The sequence below is a fragment of the Pterocles gutturalis genome, unplaced genomic scaffold, assembly GCF_000699245.1.
Source record: "Pterocles gutturalis isolate BGI_N339 unplaced genomic scaffold, ASM69924v1 scaffold8328, whole genome shotgun sequence".
Classification (NCBI taxonomy): Eukaryota; Metazoa; Chordata; class Aves; order Pterocliformes; family Pteroclidae; genus Pterocles; species Pterocles gutturalis.
Genome location: NW_010122994.1, coordinates 28,961 through 44,990, shown reverse-complemented (window position 1 = coordinate 44,990; position 16,030 = coordinate 28,961). Strand labels below are relative to the sequence as shown.

Below are 16,030 nucleotides of genomic sequence, written 5' to 3'. Positions count from 1 at the left end.
GAGGCGTTCAGAAGCGCTGCGGCAGCAGTAATCTGATTTCAGGCATAATAGCGCCTTCTGTTCTCTTGCAAATAACTTCCTTATCTACCGCTAGCATATTTTCACGTGAAACTTCAATCAGAAAATTCAAAAAGTCCTGAATGCAGAGAAAGCACCTTGCAGCTATTTTTACATTTGATGTGCTGCATTTCCTGCCCTTCCTGATTAACACTTCTCTACGTCGGACACTTCCTAAAAGCAACTGCTGAGGAGTGATTTACCAACCATTTAGTTATTATCTGCCCAGCTCCACAAACACCAATGCCTATGACGGTACGCAAACAATTCCTTCTGAGAAATAACTGTAGTTTGCCCATTTTTTTCCCAACCCAAGCGATGTAGCGGTGTTCACCTGCCCTGGTTGCATGCAGCGGGAAAAGGCAACTTATTCCATCCACTCTTCTTATTCCTCCCTGGCTTCTGAACCCCATTGCTACAACTGGGGGGGTTCAAGGCCAGGTTGGATGAGGCTTTGAGCAACCTGGGCTAGTGGGAGGTGTCCCTGCCCATGGCAGGGGGTGGCACTGGGTGATCTTGAAGGTCCCTTCCAACCCAAACCCTTCTAGGATTCTATAACTTTACTTCCAGCTCTTCACAGCCTCACCTGTTTGAAAAGCTCCTGCTATCCCAACGGTGTCGGTCAAACCCCTGATGGCTCATCAGAATCCCAGAATGGTTTGGGTTGGAAGAGACCTTCAAGATCACCCAGTGCCACCCCCTGCCATGGGCAGGGACACCTCCCACTAGCCCAGGTTGCCCAAAGCCTCATCCAGCCTGGCCTTGAACCCCTCCAGGGATGGGGCATCCACAGCTTCTCTGGGCAACCTGGGAACGGGAAATACCGAACACCAGCAACAAACATTTGCCATTTTGAGGATATTTCTGGTTCCCATGCTGCTGGAGCCACTGGGCTAAACAGTGCAGATCTGCACATCAAAGTGCAAGGAGTCACACCAGGCAGTGAGTGTGCAAACACACAGATGCTTGTGCACCAGGACGGAGAGGACCAACAACCACCTCCAGCATGGATGTGACCACGGTTTCTAAAACCAGAGCGGCACACAATGTTGCCCATAAAAGCACAAAAAGAGTGGAATCAGCACAGCATTAACAGGAAAGGAAGGAGGGACCTTGGCTCAGAGGAGGGAAAAAAGCAGCAGTTGGCTCTGTTGCCCATCAGCCGATCCTCATCGGAAGAATTCCCCTCTGGAAACCTTTTCACGGAGTAAAAATGACTAACGGCCAGCAGTCACTCTGCCTGCATCAGATAGGATGATTTCCTCTTGCTTTCCCTTTTCCAATCCACCTTGGCCTTTCTGCCCAGCCTCCTGCTTCCCTCGTTCTTTTGCCTTCACAGTAAATAACTTGAAATCACAGCAAATTAAAAACCTGGGCCCAAAGCACTCGAGAGCAAAGCACTTTTGACATGAGCTACTAGTTCCATCAGATACCGAATGAATGCTGTTCCACAGTCTCTCAACACATTTTCTAATTTCTTTTTCAGGCTTCTGGGTGACTTGAGTCTATCATTCATTATCTCAACAACAAACTACTTTTGGACAATCCTCATGCGGAAGAGTCCAAAGTAACTTACTCTCAATTTCCACATGCATAAAAAAGCAACAAATATGAAAAGGCAAGTTGTGATCCATGATGATTAAAACCTCAATGCTCAGAATAGAATTATAGATTTTCTCAGGCCAACTCAGTCTCAATTTATTCATTCTTGCGCTTCAAATTATCTTCACACAAAATGAGTTTACGCATATCAGCAGTATTTAATCTCGCAGATAAAGTTCTGAAATAAAGTGTCGGAGATGCTCCTTTCCCTTTGTACCCCGCCGTTGTGCTGTCTGTCATAATTTCATATCCCAGCTATTGCGATAGCCTTTTTGTCCAAGTAAGGCAGACTTGTCTGTGATCTTTCCATCCCCTTCCTGGAATCTGTCCACTGGGAGGTTCTTCTTCACAGCCTCTAACACCCCCAGCTTGCTCTTGCTGTAGGGAACAGGACATTCATGCTCCAGCTACTGACGCTCAGCTTCATCCAAAAGGTCAATGCTACTTCCAGTAAACACAGAATCATAGAATCATTAAGGTTGGAAAAGACCTCAAGGATCATCAAGTCCAACCGTCAACCCAACACCACCCAACCCACTAACCCATGTCCCCAAGCACCACATCTACACGTTTCTTGACCCCCTCCAGGGATGGTGACTCCCTCCACCACTGCCCTGGGCAGCCTGTTCCTATACCAAATGAATATTCAAGTATTTTCTACTGGATTGTTTCCATACTTGGAAGGTGTAACTCAGAGTCTTTGATGTCCCCTCATTAATCACCCTCACTTATTTTTTCTGGGATGCCTACAAACCATCCACGCTCATCTCATGGAAGTCTTGACACTACTCTGACACCAATGTTCTTTCTGTTCTACCTTTTCCATCACTGTCTCCAATTATATCACTCCTCCTAAATATACACCCCATCAAAGCTCTTCAGAGCAAGAAGCACCTTCCCTTCCATCTGCATATCACCTACCGCAGCTGGATGCTGGTTTACAGCTGGTCTCCCGATGCTACACCACAAAATTTGCAGTAATTCAGAACAACGTTGCAACGTTCAAGGGCAAAACTCCAAATCATACATGTTCATTTCTCAGTATCACCTGTGTTGGTCCTTCAAGAAAGATTTTTTCTTTTCCCCTATTTTGTTAACCGAAAAAAGTTCTTTCTGCCAAAGAGCCCCAAAGCACTTTTATAAACTGAAAATGCAATTTTAACAGGGATCACCTAATCCTCAACTGAAACCCAGCCAACTCCTCAATGAAATATGGCAAGCTTTTTATGAAGCAGACAATTATAACAATCAATGCACAACACATTAACCGAATGTAATAGTAGGTGGAATTTAGATAAGCAGAAATTTGTTCGAGACTTTGGGATTAACACTGTTTTCTTTTCAAATCAGGATTGTCAACCACTAAAATCCAGACAATTTTTTCACTGTGACCATTTAAAGTTTACAAAGGAAGGTAAAAAAATCATCTTTATCTCGTGCAATGAAAGTCAAAGAAATTTCATCAAGCAGTTTCTGTATCTTTGATTTGAAGAAACAAGGATTGTGCCTTGCTTGCAGGAAAGAAAAAAAAATGTATTATCAGGATACAATTTCAGTTAAGACAGCAGAAGAATGAGTAAAGAGTGAAAAACATCAAAGGCTTCATCAGAGGAAGGTTTAAAGCATCACTTACGCTGACATGTTCCTCCGTTAGTGGGATCACCGTAGTAGCCTGAGATACACGTTTCACAGTGTTTGCCAGTTGTCAGATTTTCACACTTCTCGCAGATGCTTTCGTTTACACACTTACTGTGCCCATTACACTGGCAGGCTGAAGAAAACAGAACAGGATGAGTACCTGTGCTCAAATATCGTGCTTCACATAGAGCCCCAGGAGCCTGTGTTCTGCAGAGGATGAAAGAAACTACTTCATGCACCTTCCAAAGAGGTCCTTGCAGTCTTGCCAGTGATACATGAACTCAGAGTGGGTACTGAAAATCTGAGATTTAAAGCAACACACAGAAAACTGAACTCCAAAACACTGTGTGCATGTTGGATAGACAGGACTAGCAGCAGCTGGTGGGACGGATTTGCAAGAAGGAATGCAGACGAAGGGGTTTAGCAGCAGTCCAGGTAATTTAATTCTACGTATTTGGTGTCAAAAATATTATTTCAGAATCACTCCAGCATTACTAGTTCAATCAACCTTCAAGGAAAGAATTGCTTTTCTTTCAAACAACCCTAAAATGAATAAATAAATAAAAGTTTAAAACCTGGTAAACATTGGTAGGTTTTTTTTACTAGAGTAATATCCCAAAATGTCTTATTTCTTCTTTGTCTTCCAAGCTCTTTTCCTCCCTCCGCTATCAGGAAGGAGGACAGACATCCCTATAGTCATAAAAAGTCTCTCCTCTTGCATTTAATTGTTGCCACAGCTGAAACGTTCGAACAATTAATCGCTGCTCATTTACCTGGACACTGAATAAAGGACCAATTATAGTTGTTCTCCACAGGACACATGCTGACATTCAGGACGGGCTCCAAGCTGGATTTCCCTGTTGCGGACGGCGTTGGCATCTTCACCGCACCACTGTAGGACCCTTCGATGCATTTCCCTTTGCCGGTGTTGCTGGGATCGGTGCACCAGCCGCAGCCGGGCTGGTCCAAACAGTGAGCACACGTGCAGTAGCCTGAGCAGTTCTCAGCTGTAAAAAAAAACAAAACCCCAAACATCAAATTGTGGAATAAAGCACTGTCCCAAAACACAGGCTAGAACGAATGCAAAAACCCTTGGATGTCTTTTGTGAGCTTGAGTATTTATCCTGCCAAATTATGAATATTTATTCTGATATTCACACCTATATATTCATTCCTATCCGCGTATTTATTCTAGAATCTAAGACAACTATTAACACAAAGGTTGAGTTAATCAGTGAGTTATGAAACAACACAATACACACATAAAGTTCTTCTAAACACTAAACACCGCACACTAAAACCAGAGGTTAATGTCCCCAACTACGAAAGATCTCTGATTTACAATGGACCAGATCATAAAATAAGGAAAAAAACTCCCACCACCCTCTACCTGCTCCTTGCTCAAAGGGGACTGTATTTCAGGGGCGACAAGCTTTGTATCTAGGAAAGTTTTTCTATTCCTTTCCCGATAGTGTCTCAAAAAATATTTAGTAGACTCTTGGTGTTCTAAGATGAGCAGGCTCTCTATCTTGACATTTACATGGATAATATTTCCCCTAAAAAAAAAAAAAAAAAAAAAAGTAGTAGAAAAACCATGTTTTCCATGATTTCAGCTTACTCCAATTTTTGACTTCTGGGAATGTGGGAAGTTCACATTCTCATGTTTGACAGTTACCTGAAACTAATTTTCTCCATCTCTTTATTTTGCAAGAAGTAGCTACCCAGCTTTTTTCCATCAGCTTCCAAACGTTCCGGGAGCAACTGCAGCAACTCAAACTGCCCAGGTCCCCTCCTGGGGCACTCCTCTCCCTCTGCTACCCCCAGAGCCCTGCCTTTCCTGACTCCCCTGCTCATACTCAGCTCCTAAAGAATTCAAGATATAGATATATAAAAAAAAATTCTAAAATTGTTTGACTGCTTTTTAAATTTCTAGACTATTTCCCCACGGTTTGAAAAGAGAAAGCAATATTCCAAAGCACCATAAATCTTCTGCAGTTTGCTCACATCTACATAAAAGGAGGAAAAAAATAAATCATTTAAAGTTAGAAAATCCCACTGTGGGCTATACACAGACAATACTTCAGAACAGAAGTCATGTAAACCCTAATTGGGATTTGATACAGATAATCTACTAATAAATTCCATGGCTCCATATATGAATCAAAGGGACACAGAAGAGACAAAAAAAATAAGTTAATCACATGAAATTATGTAACAATTAATTGGAAGGGTAGAAATTCAAATAATGAAACAAGTAAAACAAAAAAGTGGATACTTCATCATCTCACATGAAAGCCCTGATGATCTGTCATTTAGTTTAACTGATAGTTCCCATAACTGGGAATTAATTCTATTTAACTCTTTACGTGATGCAGGACTGAACCGCACACACAAAGCTCCTGGGGTCACGTACTCGTTACCTTCTTCCAACTGATCTTCAGTATCACTGATGTGCGGCATTTGCTGACTTTTCCTAGCACATATCACCAAAGCCAAGACTCCAGCCCACCCATCAAGCCCCAGAAGCAATGACTCACGCGGACAGCTGCTCATGGTGTACCACTCCATGCACTGCCCGTAGGGGAAAGAGGCCACGTAGGCGTTGGAGTCCACGCACTGCTTCATGTTGCTGCACCACATGCACTCGGAGCTGCCGCTCGTGCACTCCCCGCACACGGTCCGCAGGGCGCAGGGCGTGCGGCACTGCTTGGCGCTGTGGTTCGCTGCGGGAGGGAGGACAAGAGTCAGCTTTCTGACGGAAGATAAAAAGCCCTATTTATTATTCAGGCTGAAAAATAGTTCCATCTCGCAAACTTTCAACGCTTCATTTTGCAGTGTGGTGTTGCTGGATGGAGATGGAGATATCTTATAGCACGGTGAATATGAGAAATCCCAGGATGGTTTGGGTGGGAAGGGACCTTCAAGTCCATCCAGTGCCACCCCCTGCCATGGGCAGGGACACCTCCCACCAGCCCAGGTTGCCCAAAGCCTCATCCAGCCTGGCCTTGAACCCCTCCAGGGATGGGGCATCCACAGCTTCTCTGGGCACCCTGGGCCACTGCCTCACCCCCCGCACAGGAAAACATTTCTTCCCAATATCTCAGCTCAATCTCCCCTCTCTCAGCTTAACGTAAAATAATGTCACTTATTATGCATCCTTCATGACTGTTAATTCCTTAAGGTATCCACCTGAAAACCAATTTGAACCACGTTCTGAACGTGCTCTTTGTCTCTCTGCAGCTCTGTCGATGTGTTCCTCAGCCATTCTCCCAACCGAAGCGTTGGGAAGGAACCCCACGTTTTCTGTGAGCACACTGGGACGTGTTTTAGGTTATTTGATCAGTTCCACACATAAAAAAAAGCAGAACTGACTCAGGAGTTTCTGGTGTGAGCCAGTGCTTTATCACCTGTTTCAAGTGACAATTCTCTGATCATCAAAAAAAAAAAGTTAAAGCTTAACTGAATTCAAAGTGCCACAAGTTAAAAAAACACAAATTTTTGAGTTCAGGTTCCACATTCATAATCTGCATCCTGCACTTCCACAAAGAATGATTTCAAGTGGTGGAGCTTACTTAGTAATCTTAAACTTTCCTAAAAACTTAAAAAAAGCACTAATCACTATTCAGAAATAATCAGCTGTAATGGAGAGTTAAGAGACCAAGCCATTTTAAAAGATATGTGGTTCCAACAAAGCTAGAAGAGTTTTCCCAAAAGCAAGTAGCTTTTTTTCAAAGTTCTCGTATCTCCAAAGCGTCTTGCCCAATTAATTCTGAACTTTGATAAAATCCTCCTCTGGCTACAGAGCAGGGGAGGGGAGAAAGGGGAGTTCAGTTGGAAAGTAACTTCTATTTTTTATGGTTTTTTAAACAGGAGATTGCTCCATAGCATAATTAACCTAAATGTCACATTCAGGTACGCAATTTAGAGACAATAATTAAACTAAAAAAATACTTCAAGTATTTTGCAGTTAACAGTGTAAATACAGAGCTATTTTTAAAATCTCCAATTCCTGTATGAAAATACCTACACAGGACACTTTTTCAGAATGATTTTTCTTTGGCAAAGTCATGATGCAGCTAGTTTTACATGTAATGAATGGGATCTTCTTTACTCTGTAGGAAATATAGAACCATAGGATGGTTTGGGTGGGAAGGGACCTTCAAGCCCATCCAGTTCCACCCCCTGCCATGGGCAGGGACACCTCCCACCAGCCCAGGTTGCCCAAAGCCTCATCCAGCCTGGCCTTGAACCCCTCCAGGGATGGGGCATCCACAGCTTCTCTGGGCAACCTGGGCCACTGCCTCACCCCCCGCACAGGAAAACATTTCTTCCCAATATCTCAGCTCAATCTCCCCTCTCTCAGCTTAACGTAAAATAATGTCACTTATTATGCATCCTTCATGACTGTTAATTCCTTAAGGTATCCACCTGAAAACCAATTTGAACCACGTTCTGAACGTGCTCTTTGTCTCTCTGCAGCTCTGTCGATGTGTTCCTCAGCCATTCTCCCAACCGAAGCGTTGGGAAGGAACGCTCCCCCACCCTCGGCCCATCTCCGTGGCTCCTCTGGCCCCGCTCCAGCAGCTCCGTGTGTGTCCTGTGCTGAGGACCCCAGAGCTGGGGGCAGCACCCCAGGGGGGTCTCACCAGAGCGGAGCAGAAAGTTAACAACTTATGGGTCAACCTATTCCCCCCAGACACACAGGTTCGCTGTTGTTACCTGGCCTTTCGCAGACACTGCCGTTGACCTCATTGATGCACGTTGCTGCCTTCAGTCCCTGCTGGGAAGGTTCGGCCAAATAACCGCAGAATCCAGCGTCGCTTGGTTCCCCGGGGAGCCACTGGAGCAGGGTGTTGGTGAAGGGTGACATGTCTTCCCAGCACCAATATGAGACGTTGATTTTCCTCAATCCAACCCACGGAGTCAAAGTTTTGGGCTGGAAATAAAGGAAAATGGGAGGTTTAATACCCAGTTTTACTACCATAGGTATTAAAAGAAAATACACACCACCATATAATGCTCATAGTAACTTTGCCAGGTTAGGTATTGCAAAAACATAACAAGGGAAATATTTGTTTCTTGGTGCTGTCAGAATTAAATGCCACAGAGATAGAGAAATCCTTCAGGAAAAATTAATTTATTTTTTTTTCTTTCCAAACTACATTTCTAGTTATCTAAACCAGGAAGAGAAGAATTCAAACATTCACACTGGCTGACTATGATGCTCTTTATATGGCTTTGACTCCTATAAATGGTTAGATGCAGGGAAAAAAAATTTCTGGAGCTAGAGTTTGACATGAGGAAGAAAATTAGCAGTGTCCTATACAATTTAAATGATACAATCTACCTACTACACAGGCTAGCAGACCTCTGCAGTTGAAGAGGGTGTATATATGGAGGGGTGGAGTGACAGAGCACGTCAAATCTAAATTAGTAGTGCTGGCAATAAAATTCTTTATATGAAGAACTCGTAAACCAACTCCTTCTACCGGCAATTTATTTTTTGGCACACTTACTTTGGGGAGAAGCATTTTAACTGTACTGGTAGAATATGTTATTTTACTGTTAAAATCTCTCCATCAAAACGCTTTGGTGGCACAGCTGTCCTAGGGAAGCTTTAGACTATACGTCGTCCCTTACTGCTGTATGTATATATAACCATCACCTACTTCAAATGGATTTTATGCACTCGTAAATCTTACAGCTGCAACAAGAGGGTAACACAGCACCGTTTGCCAACACCAACATGTTTTCTTATTATTGCAAAAGATCTCTACACGGTGACTGGTAAGTGCAGCCTCCTCCAGCACAGCAGAGTGCTGCTGGATGGCAAAAATTTGAGCAGGGGACACAGGCTGGCTTTTTAGCAAAGGTATTTTCCCATGTTACAAGCAGTTAATTCTAATATCCACTAAAAAGGGCTAATAGGTTATTTAGATTTCTAAAGCTTGCCTTTAAAGTGATATCGTAGATGAAAACAAACTTGTAAATTAATCAATTTTTTTTCTCCCCGGTGTAAAGGTTCAAGCACTATTTTGGAAAGGTTACCATGTATTTTTAGGAATTTACACTACACTCAACCACTGGGATATCCAGAAACACCTGGAGCTGTCAGAACCACGTATTTTTACAATATCACACGCTTGGCTTCCCCGCTACACAAAAGATTTAACAAAAAAAAAAAAATTTCTTGAATTGCACCTTACCTTTTCATGGCTAAAATGAATCCCCTCTAAAACCCCATAATTGTTGAAATTTTCAAATTACAAAGGGAATCAAAGCAGGAAATGTTCTAATTTCAACAGGGGAATATCTCTCTTTAGTACTGAAGTATGTTCTCTGAAAAGCAGCAATCCTACTGCCTCCAGTCTCATTCTTCCAACACAAAAACTCCTCCTGAGTGCCAGCGCTGCCCATAGTGGTCTCTGGGACCCAAGAGGAGTTACTCCGATGTGCAGTCAAGCCCCAGCAGCTCTGCAGCCCAAGCGGGGCTTTCAGCAAAGCCACACAGCATCCTCGTTCGTTAGGGCTTCAGCACCACCTACACCACCTGCCCTGACCACCTCCCCGCTTCTGCCAGGGGCTGGGAAAAAAAAAATAAATATTTATTCTATTGAGACATGAAGAGGGAAAGATTCCGATTCACTCCTCACCGTCTCCAACCGCCTAAACCAAACGTAAATAACTCCAAATAAGCCAAGCAGCTCTGCAGAGTACGAAGCCCGACATTTTAAACAGCCGCTTTTCTGAGTGGAATAAATAACTTTAAATGCTTTACATTAAACACCTCCAGTGCCCTAAAGGGACTTTTATTTCTAAAATATTGTGTACAAGTCACAAGAGGACTCCTGCTGCAGTCATGTATCCCACAAGAGGAATGCAATGTGTGTGATTTCATTACAGAAAGCGACACCTTTGAGGCAGCCGTGTATGTTTATATTTATCTTTCCCATTTACATTCTCTACAATTTCACTTCAAAAGCACCCATAGGGTATGTTGAATTTCAAAAGGAAAAAAAAAAATCAGTCCTTCTTCAGCTAAGAGGCATGTCTATTCTGTACAGAGGACACAATACCACAGCAAGGACTCTTCCACAGTCGGAGCTTAATTACTCAGGGGACATAAAAGAGAAGCGCTTACCGCAGCCTGTATCTTCTGCAGCTCCTTTAGAACAAATTCTGCCTTTTTCTGGGTCGTGAGAGAAGCCAGCAAAGCACCGTTGGATCTGCAGGAGAGTTTGGCATGATCGTAGTTCTCCTTGGCGTTTGTAATTCTCAAGCAGGAGTTGCCAACCAAATGCCAGTTTGTTCCACAGATATTTTCTGGGGTAAGGAGGGGAAGAAAGGAAAACCAGAGATGATAGAATCATAGAACATGAAGGTTGGAAAAGACCTCAAGGATCATCAAGTCCAACCCACACCACCTAACCCACTAACCCATGTCCCCAAGCACCACATCTACACGTTTCTTGACCCCCTCCAGGGATGGTGACTCCGCCACTTCCCTGCAAGTGACCTTCATGATGTTTAAAGCAGTGAAAGAGCTCTTCCACCAAAATAAAACCTACAGCCTCACCCGAAACCAGTGTGACTTATCGGCATTCTCACACCCATGTATAAAAATACCGGAGGAAAAGGACAGCTGTCCAGGGGAGCCCAAGGGCGACGTTACTATTTAATTACGTGCGGTAGGCAGCCAAAGCACTTACTACAACGTCAAATAGTAAATTCATTGTAGGAGAAAGAGTAAAGGCAAGCAAGTGAGTATTTTGGTGACAGCTTAAAGCCACTTCTTCCACTGCAGGTGTTAGGATCCCTTTTGACAGAAGAGGCTTGTGGTGCTGATCCTGTCCAGGATTAATCCTCGGTTCATCTTGAGCACAGCCATGCCCACTACTGAAAAAACTCCTTGTACTTCCTGGGAATTACTTCCCTCACTCATAACTGATGATATCCTTACAAAATATCCTTACACAAAAACCCAACAGACGTTTTCAGTATGAATTCCTGTAGAGCTGATGTCTGGCTCCAACATCTTGGTTTAGACTTATCGAACAGACTGAAGAGCTCTCAAGTGTCAGGTGTTCAGATGGGCTTTTTATACATACAATCAAGTCATCCCTTCCTTCTCAACAACAAATTAACCAGCCCAAGCTCTTCATCTGCCTCATTAAAAGATGCTTTTCTTGCTCTCACGGCTCTTCTCTAAAGTCTTCTCATTTTTTTCACTCTTCCAGACTGGCATATGCCAGACCTGGACACGTCCAGACCTATGAGACGACTAGGGGAAGGCTTTCCATTCCCATTTAAAGTTTCTGTGTTGGTTTTTTCCCTTTCTCTGTATTTTATTAACTGCAGATGTCAATCACTGCAGATGCTATATTTCTCTCCCAGTCACTGAGAAAAAAAAAAACCCCACGTTACTACAGGAGGACTAATAATCAACTCCTATGAGCTTCCACTGGAAACACTCTAATAAGAGAATTTTCCTGATACACTTTAGGTGTTATTTGCCTAATTCATCCAGCACATGCCACTACACTTTGGCCAATTTTAGTTTCTAAAATTAAATAGCATACATTATTAAATCCAATACCTTGCAGGAGCTTATTATATCAACAGTACTGCTTTTATCAAATGAGAAGAGAGAGATGAAATACAGCCTAACAATTAGACAAATGATCATACTCCTCTTCCGACAATTGGGACTGAAAAATATTCCATCAGACTTTCGGAGTTTACTAGAAATAAAGTTTCATACCAAAGCTGGTGTGATTAAACAACATTATTTACTCCAGCTTAGCACCAAAAAATCACAGACAATGGGGTAAAGAAAATAAAGTAACTTTTGGACTGGGTGAGTTTGTTGTTTTTTTGTTTTTTTTTTTTCTTAGACAAATACAACCAATACCTACCTGGCAAAGCAATGCACTCCTGATTCCTAGGTTCCCATTGACAGTTTTGATCCATGGCACAGCTTTTACAACTTGTCTTTTTGTTACAGTAGTAGGCAGGGTTATCCTTAGGACAGTTCTCATACAGAGTAATAGGAACCTAAAATAAATAGCACAGATCAGGCTTTTCCCACCCAACCGATGCCCACTTAAAGCAGCCATAACGACTACCACACTAAATTTCACAGGTCAGACCTACAAAGCAACCTCCACATTCCAAAGCTGGGACACTGGACGCAGCCTGTGTATTCAGGATACTCCCCCAGGCCACCATCTGACACACTTTCCTTACTGGAGCTTTTACACAAGAGTCAGATTTGGTTTTTTTTCTATTGATAGCAAACCCACATGCCTTACCGAATAATCACACCACCTCTTCCCCTGCCCTTAGCCATCCTCCTAACTTCAATCCCATGAAAAGCCCTTGGACCAAAAAAAACAAAAAAAAAAGAAATTCAAGCGCATTAGCAGCTCAGAGCTACAAAAGCGCTGGAAATAACGAAACAACAGGGGTCATAACACTGACAGATGAAGGCATCTGGACATGTGGTATTTCAAAGGCTACAAGTAAAACTACAGAAGTATGAGAGAGAGTTTACCTGTTCCTCTGTGCAGTTGTTATGCATTGAGACACACTGGTCCGTGCACCACTGACAGCTGTTTGTGTTTGCGGTACAGCTATAGCAGTCTGTAATCTGATCACATTTTTCATTGTCTACAGCTATTAAAGAAAAAAACCTGCATGACCAAAAACAGGCATTTCCTGACAGAGCTCTAAGAACTTGATTAAATATAGCAAAAGACTATCACCAAATAGTAGCGCCTGTAGATTTTTTCCCGTTAGCGACTACTTAGTAAATCAGATACTTTCATGTGATTGAACCGATAGAAAACTGCACTCATTTGCAGCATCAATCATTTTAAGTGCCCAAGGAGCTGTAAAACACACTAGAAAATGCACCAAGACGTGGAAGGGAATGAACTGAAGACCGAGCATGCATGGTGGGTCAATGCCCACGCAAATGATGCCAGAGGACATCTCCCAAGGACGGGGAATATCTCCCACCGCAGGCACACTTCGCTGCAAGCCTGCTCTTCAATTACGTGGAGCGTTTTCATGCAAAGCTTGAACTTTCCACTTCATCTTTCCAACTGCTTATCGCCTGGTGTTTTGTGAAAATTTATTGTACATTGAGAGCCCATCAAAGCAATGTCCCTTTACATCAATTTCTTTTAAATAATTAAAAGCTGCCATCTATTACAGAATCAAAGCTGGTATAATTCAATCCAGAGCAATGAATGCAGCAGGATAAAGCGTTGAAAAGTTGTTTAAAAATTATCAGAAGGGAGAACACAGGACCCAGACCTTAAACGTTCTTTTTGGATGCCCCCCTACCCATATAATTCTGTAGAATGAAAAATAAAGGAATCTTTCTTAAAACGCTATTCCTGCGGTCTCTCTTGATAACGCCGCAGGACCCAGACCCCCCTCCCACGCCCCGTGGTGCTCATCAGCGAATTGTTGGCACTCACAAGGTCAATTCTTGGAGCAAACATCTCCAGAGCAATGGTCCAGGCCTGATTCCTGACTGATGATGTCAGTTTGGGATAGGAAAGTAAGTACAAGCAATACTTTCGGAAAAAAAAAATTAATGAGCAAGCAGCTTCAGGAGGAAAGAGAGATGGAAACACCTCCAAGCCACTGCAGCCGCTTGGTCAGAGGAAGGTCTCCCAGGGCAGGTACAGAAGCAGAACTACAGCCCCCCCCAGCTTAAACTTGATCTGATAATGGCATAGAACTAACCCAAGACAGAATTTGGAAAAGAAAAAGCCTCTACACACCTTTTGCAAAGGGAAACGGAAAGAACGTGACACATACCTGGCTTGGGAGGACAGTCTTCAAAGACTTTTTGCTGCTGTTCTACCGCCGCCATTTCCCAGGGGATGCAGCGAGGAGGGGTGGGAGCCCAGACGCATCGGACGCCAGGACCTGCTCGCAAGCAGGCTGTTTCGTTGTCAAAAGCTTCACATCTCTCAGGGGTGTACTTCAGTATGTCACTCAGGAGGAGGCTGTTGAAGCCTCCAAATACGTACATGGTGCTAGACAACACGGAAGGAAAAAGAGAAAAACTTGCACCTGTGTCTATAGACCATGCAGGGCAACGTGATGCAAGGTGTGAGCCAAGTGTTTTAGGACATTCCAGCATTATAAATCCAAATAAATAGCTCTTGGGTAAGGAGGGTACTAAAGAAAAGGTCAGAAACAGTGGAACTTGGCAGAGAAGCCCAAGAGTCTCAACACATGGGTGTCAAGACAAGAGTCCAACCTCAACACATGGGTGTCAAGACAAGAGTCCAACCTCAACACATGGGTGTCGAGACAAGAGTCCAACCTCAACACATGGGTGTCAACAAGAGTCCAACCTCAACACATGGGTGTCGAGACAAGAGTCTAACCTCAACACATGGGTGTCAAGACAAGAGTCCAACCTCAACACATAGGTGTCAAGACGGAGTCAAACCTATCCAAGATCATGGACCGACCTTCCCCTTCAGCCAAAACTCTGGGTGACACCTAATCAACGTGTCTATACATGAAATGCTGCAGAAATGTGGGATGCTCCTGTAAAGAACAGTGTGAGGAGAGGGAGGAAGGCTAAAAATCAGGGAGATGGTATCACACCGTTAAACCAGCGTTCAGAAGCTGTGACAAAACAATTCAGTGTTGTCACATCTTGCTGCACCGCTGTGACAAAGCCACAGTTATTTTCATGGCTGTTAGCAACTCAGCAAAGAGTCATTGTGTCAACTGGAAAGAAAAACCAAGCAACCCAACCCAAAATAAAATAATATTTTGAGGGGGGGGAAAAAAAAAAGGTGTTTTTGTTTGAAACTTCCTTTAGTATCACAGCTGCTTTGGGCAAAACATTGAATTTCATTAGTTACACAAAAATGTCACCCAAAAGCCCTGTGCATCCACATTGATAAATGTACATTTAAAAAGACACTGAACAAGAGTCAGTGCAACTGAATAAAAGTTTCAATCGGTATTTTTAATATTATTTTCCTCCTATTTTAGGAAAGAACTAAAGCACGGGCTTAATTGCTCTTCATGGGAAAAAATGCACAGCTGGTATTCAGTGTGCACTGAAATAAATCGTAGTGAGATTTTAGAGATTAAAAAAAAAGCATGTAGAAGCACACCTTCCTTTTAAAGGCAGTGACAGTTATCTGCCTGGCTTAAACTAAGCTTTAAATAATGTTCCTGATTTACAGAAGGTATCCTCCTCAAAGGATAAAGGAACCAAAATGAAAGACTCCGAAGAACTGTAATTTCTCAAACTTGGTTCTGCAGACTTAAATACAGTAACAGATGTTCACCTGAAAGCACGGATATTATTACAGGGATGTAATCCTCAACAGCAGCAATCTCACCTGGGAGTTCACCTGAATACCGTACATCACGTGAATGGTAAATAAGAGCCACACGGGATAAGTTATGTAAACGGAAACATGGACAAATTTAGAAGAAAGTATGACTGGGAGACAAAAGTTGTCGGAGCAACTAAATAAGAAATAGAAATACAAAATAAATGAAATTACAAAATAAGGAAATAAATGAGAAATATATATAAATAAGAAAAATTAATAGAAATTTAAAAAAAACCCAAATTTTTCAAAGAACTAAGTGAGCTGAGACAATGTAGTCCAGTGAAGAAGAAGGGCTGATAGGGATACTGGAGACACTCTTGTACTGGATACAAGAGTGAAGATCTGAG

The 16,030-nt window shown here is 42.8% G+C and overlaps 1 protein-coding gene across 1 annotated transcript in view; it reads right to left on the bottom strand.

Moving 5' to 3' along the window:
* Nucleotides 1-3,292: 3,292 nt before the first annotated feature.
* The window catches only part of ATRN (attractin), a gene marked incomplete at its 3' end in the record, with an annotated part of 40,774 nt that continues 28,036 nt past the window's right edge, over nucleotides 3,293-16,030 (bottom strand). Inside the window, exons 12-20 of the mRNA XM_010077722.1 lie at nucleotides 14,131-14,351; nucleotides 12,851-12,972; nucleotides 12,213-12,351; nucleotides 10,439-10,620; nucleotides 10,199-10,210; nucleotides 8,017-8,233; nucleotides 5,835-6,020; nucleotides 4,071-4,304; nucleotides 3,293-3,430 (exon numbers count right to left, since the gene is read on the bottom strand). Of these exons, the coding sequence (XP_010076024.1) occupies nucleotides 3,293-3,430; nucleotides 4,071-4,304; nucleotides 5,835-6,020; nucleotides 8,017-8,233; nucleotides 10,199-10,210; nucleotides 10,439-10,620; nucleotides 12,213-12,351; nucleotides 12,851-12,972; nucleotides 14,131-14,351 (1,451 nt within the window). The remainder of the gene's footprint in view (nucleotides 3,431-4,070; nucleotides 4,305-5,834; nucleotides 6,021-8,016; nucleotides 8,234-10,198; nucleotides 10,211-10,438; nucleotides 10,621-12,212; nucleotides 12,352-12,850; nucleotides 12,973-14,130; nucleotides 14,352-16,030) is intronic.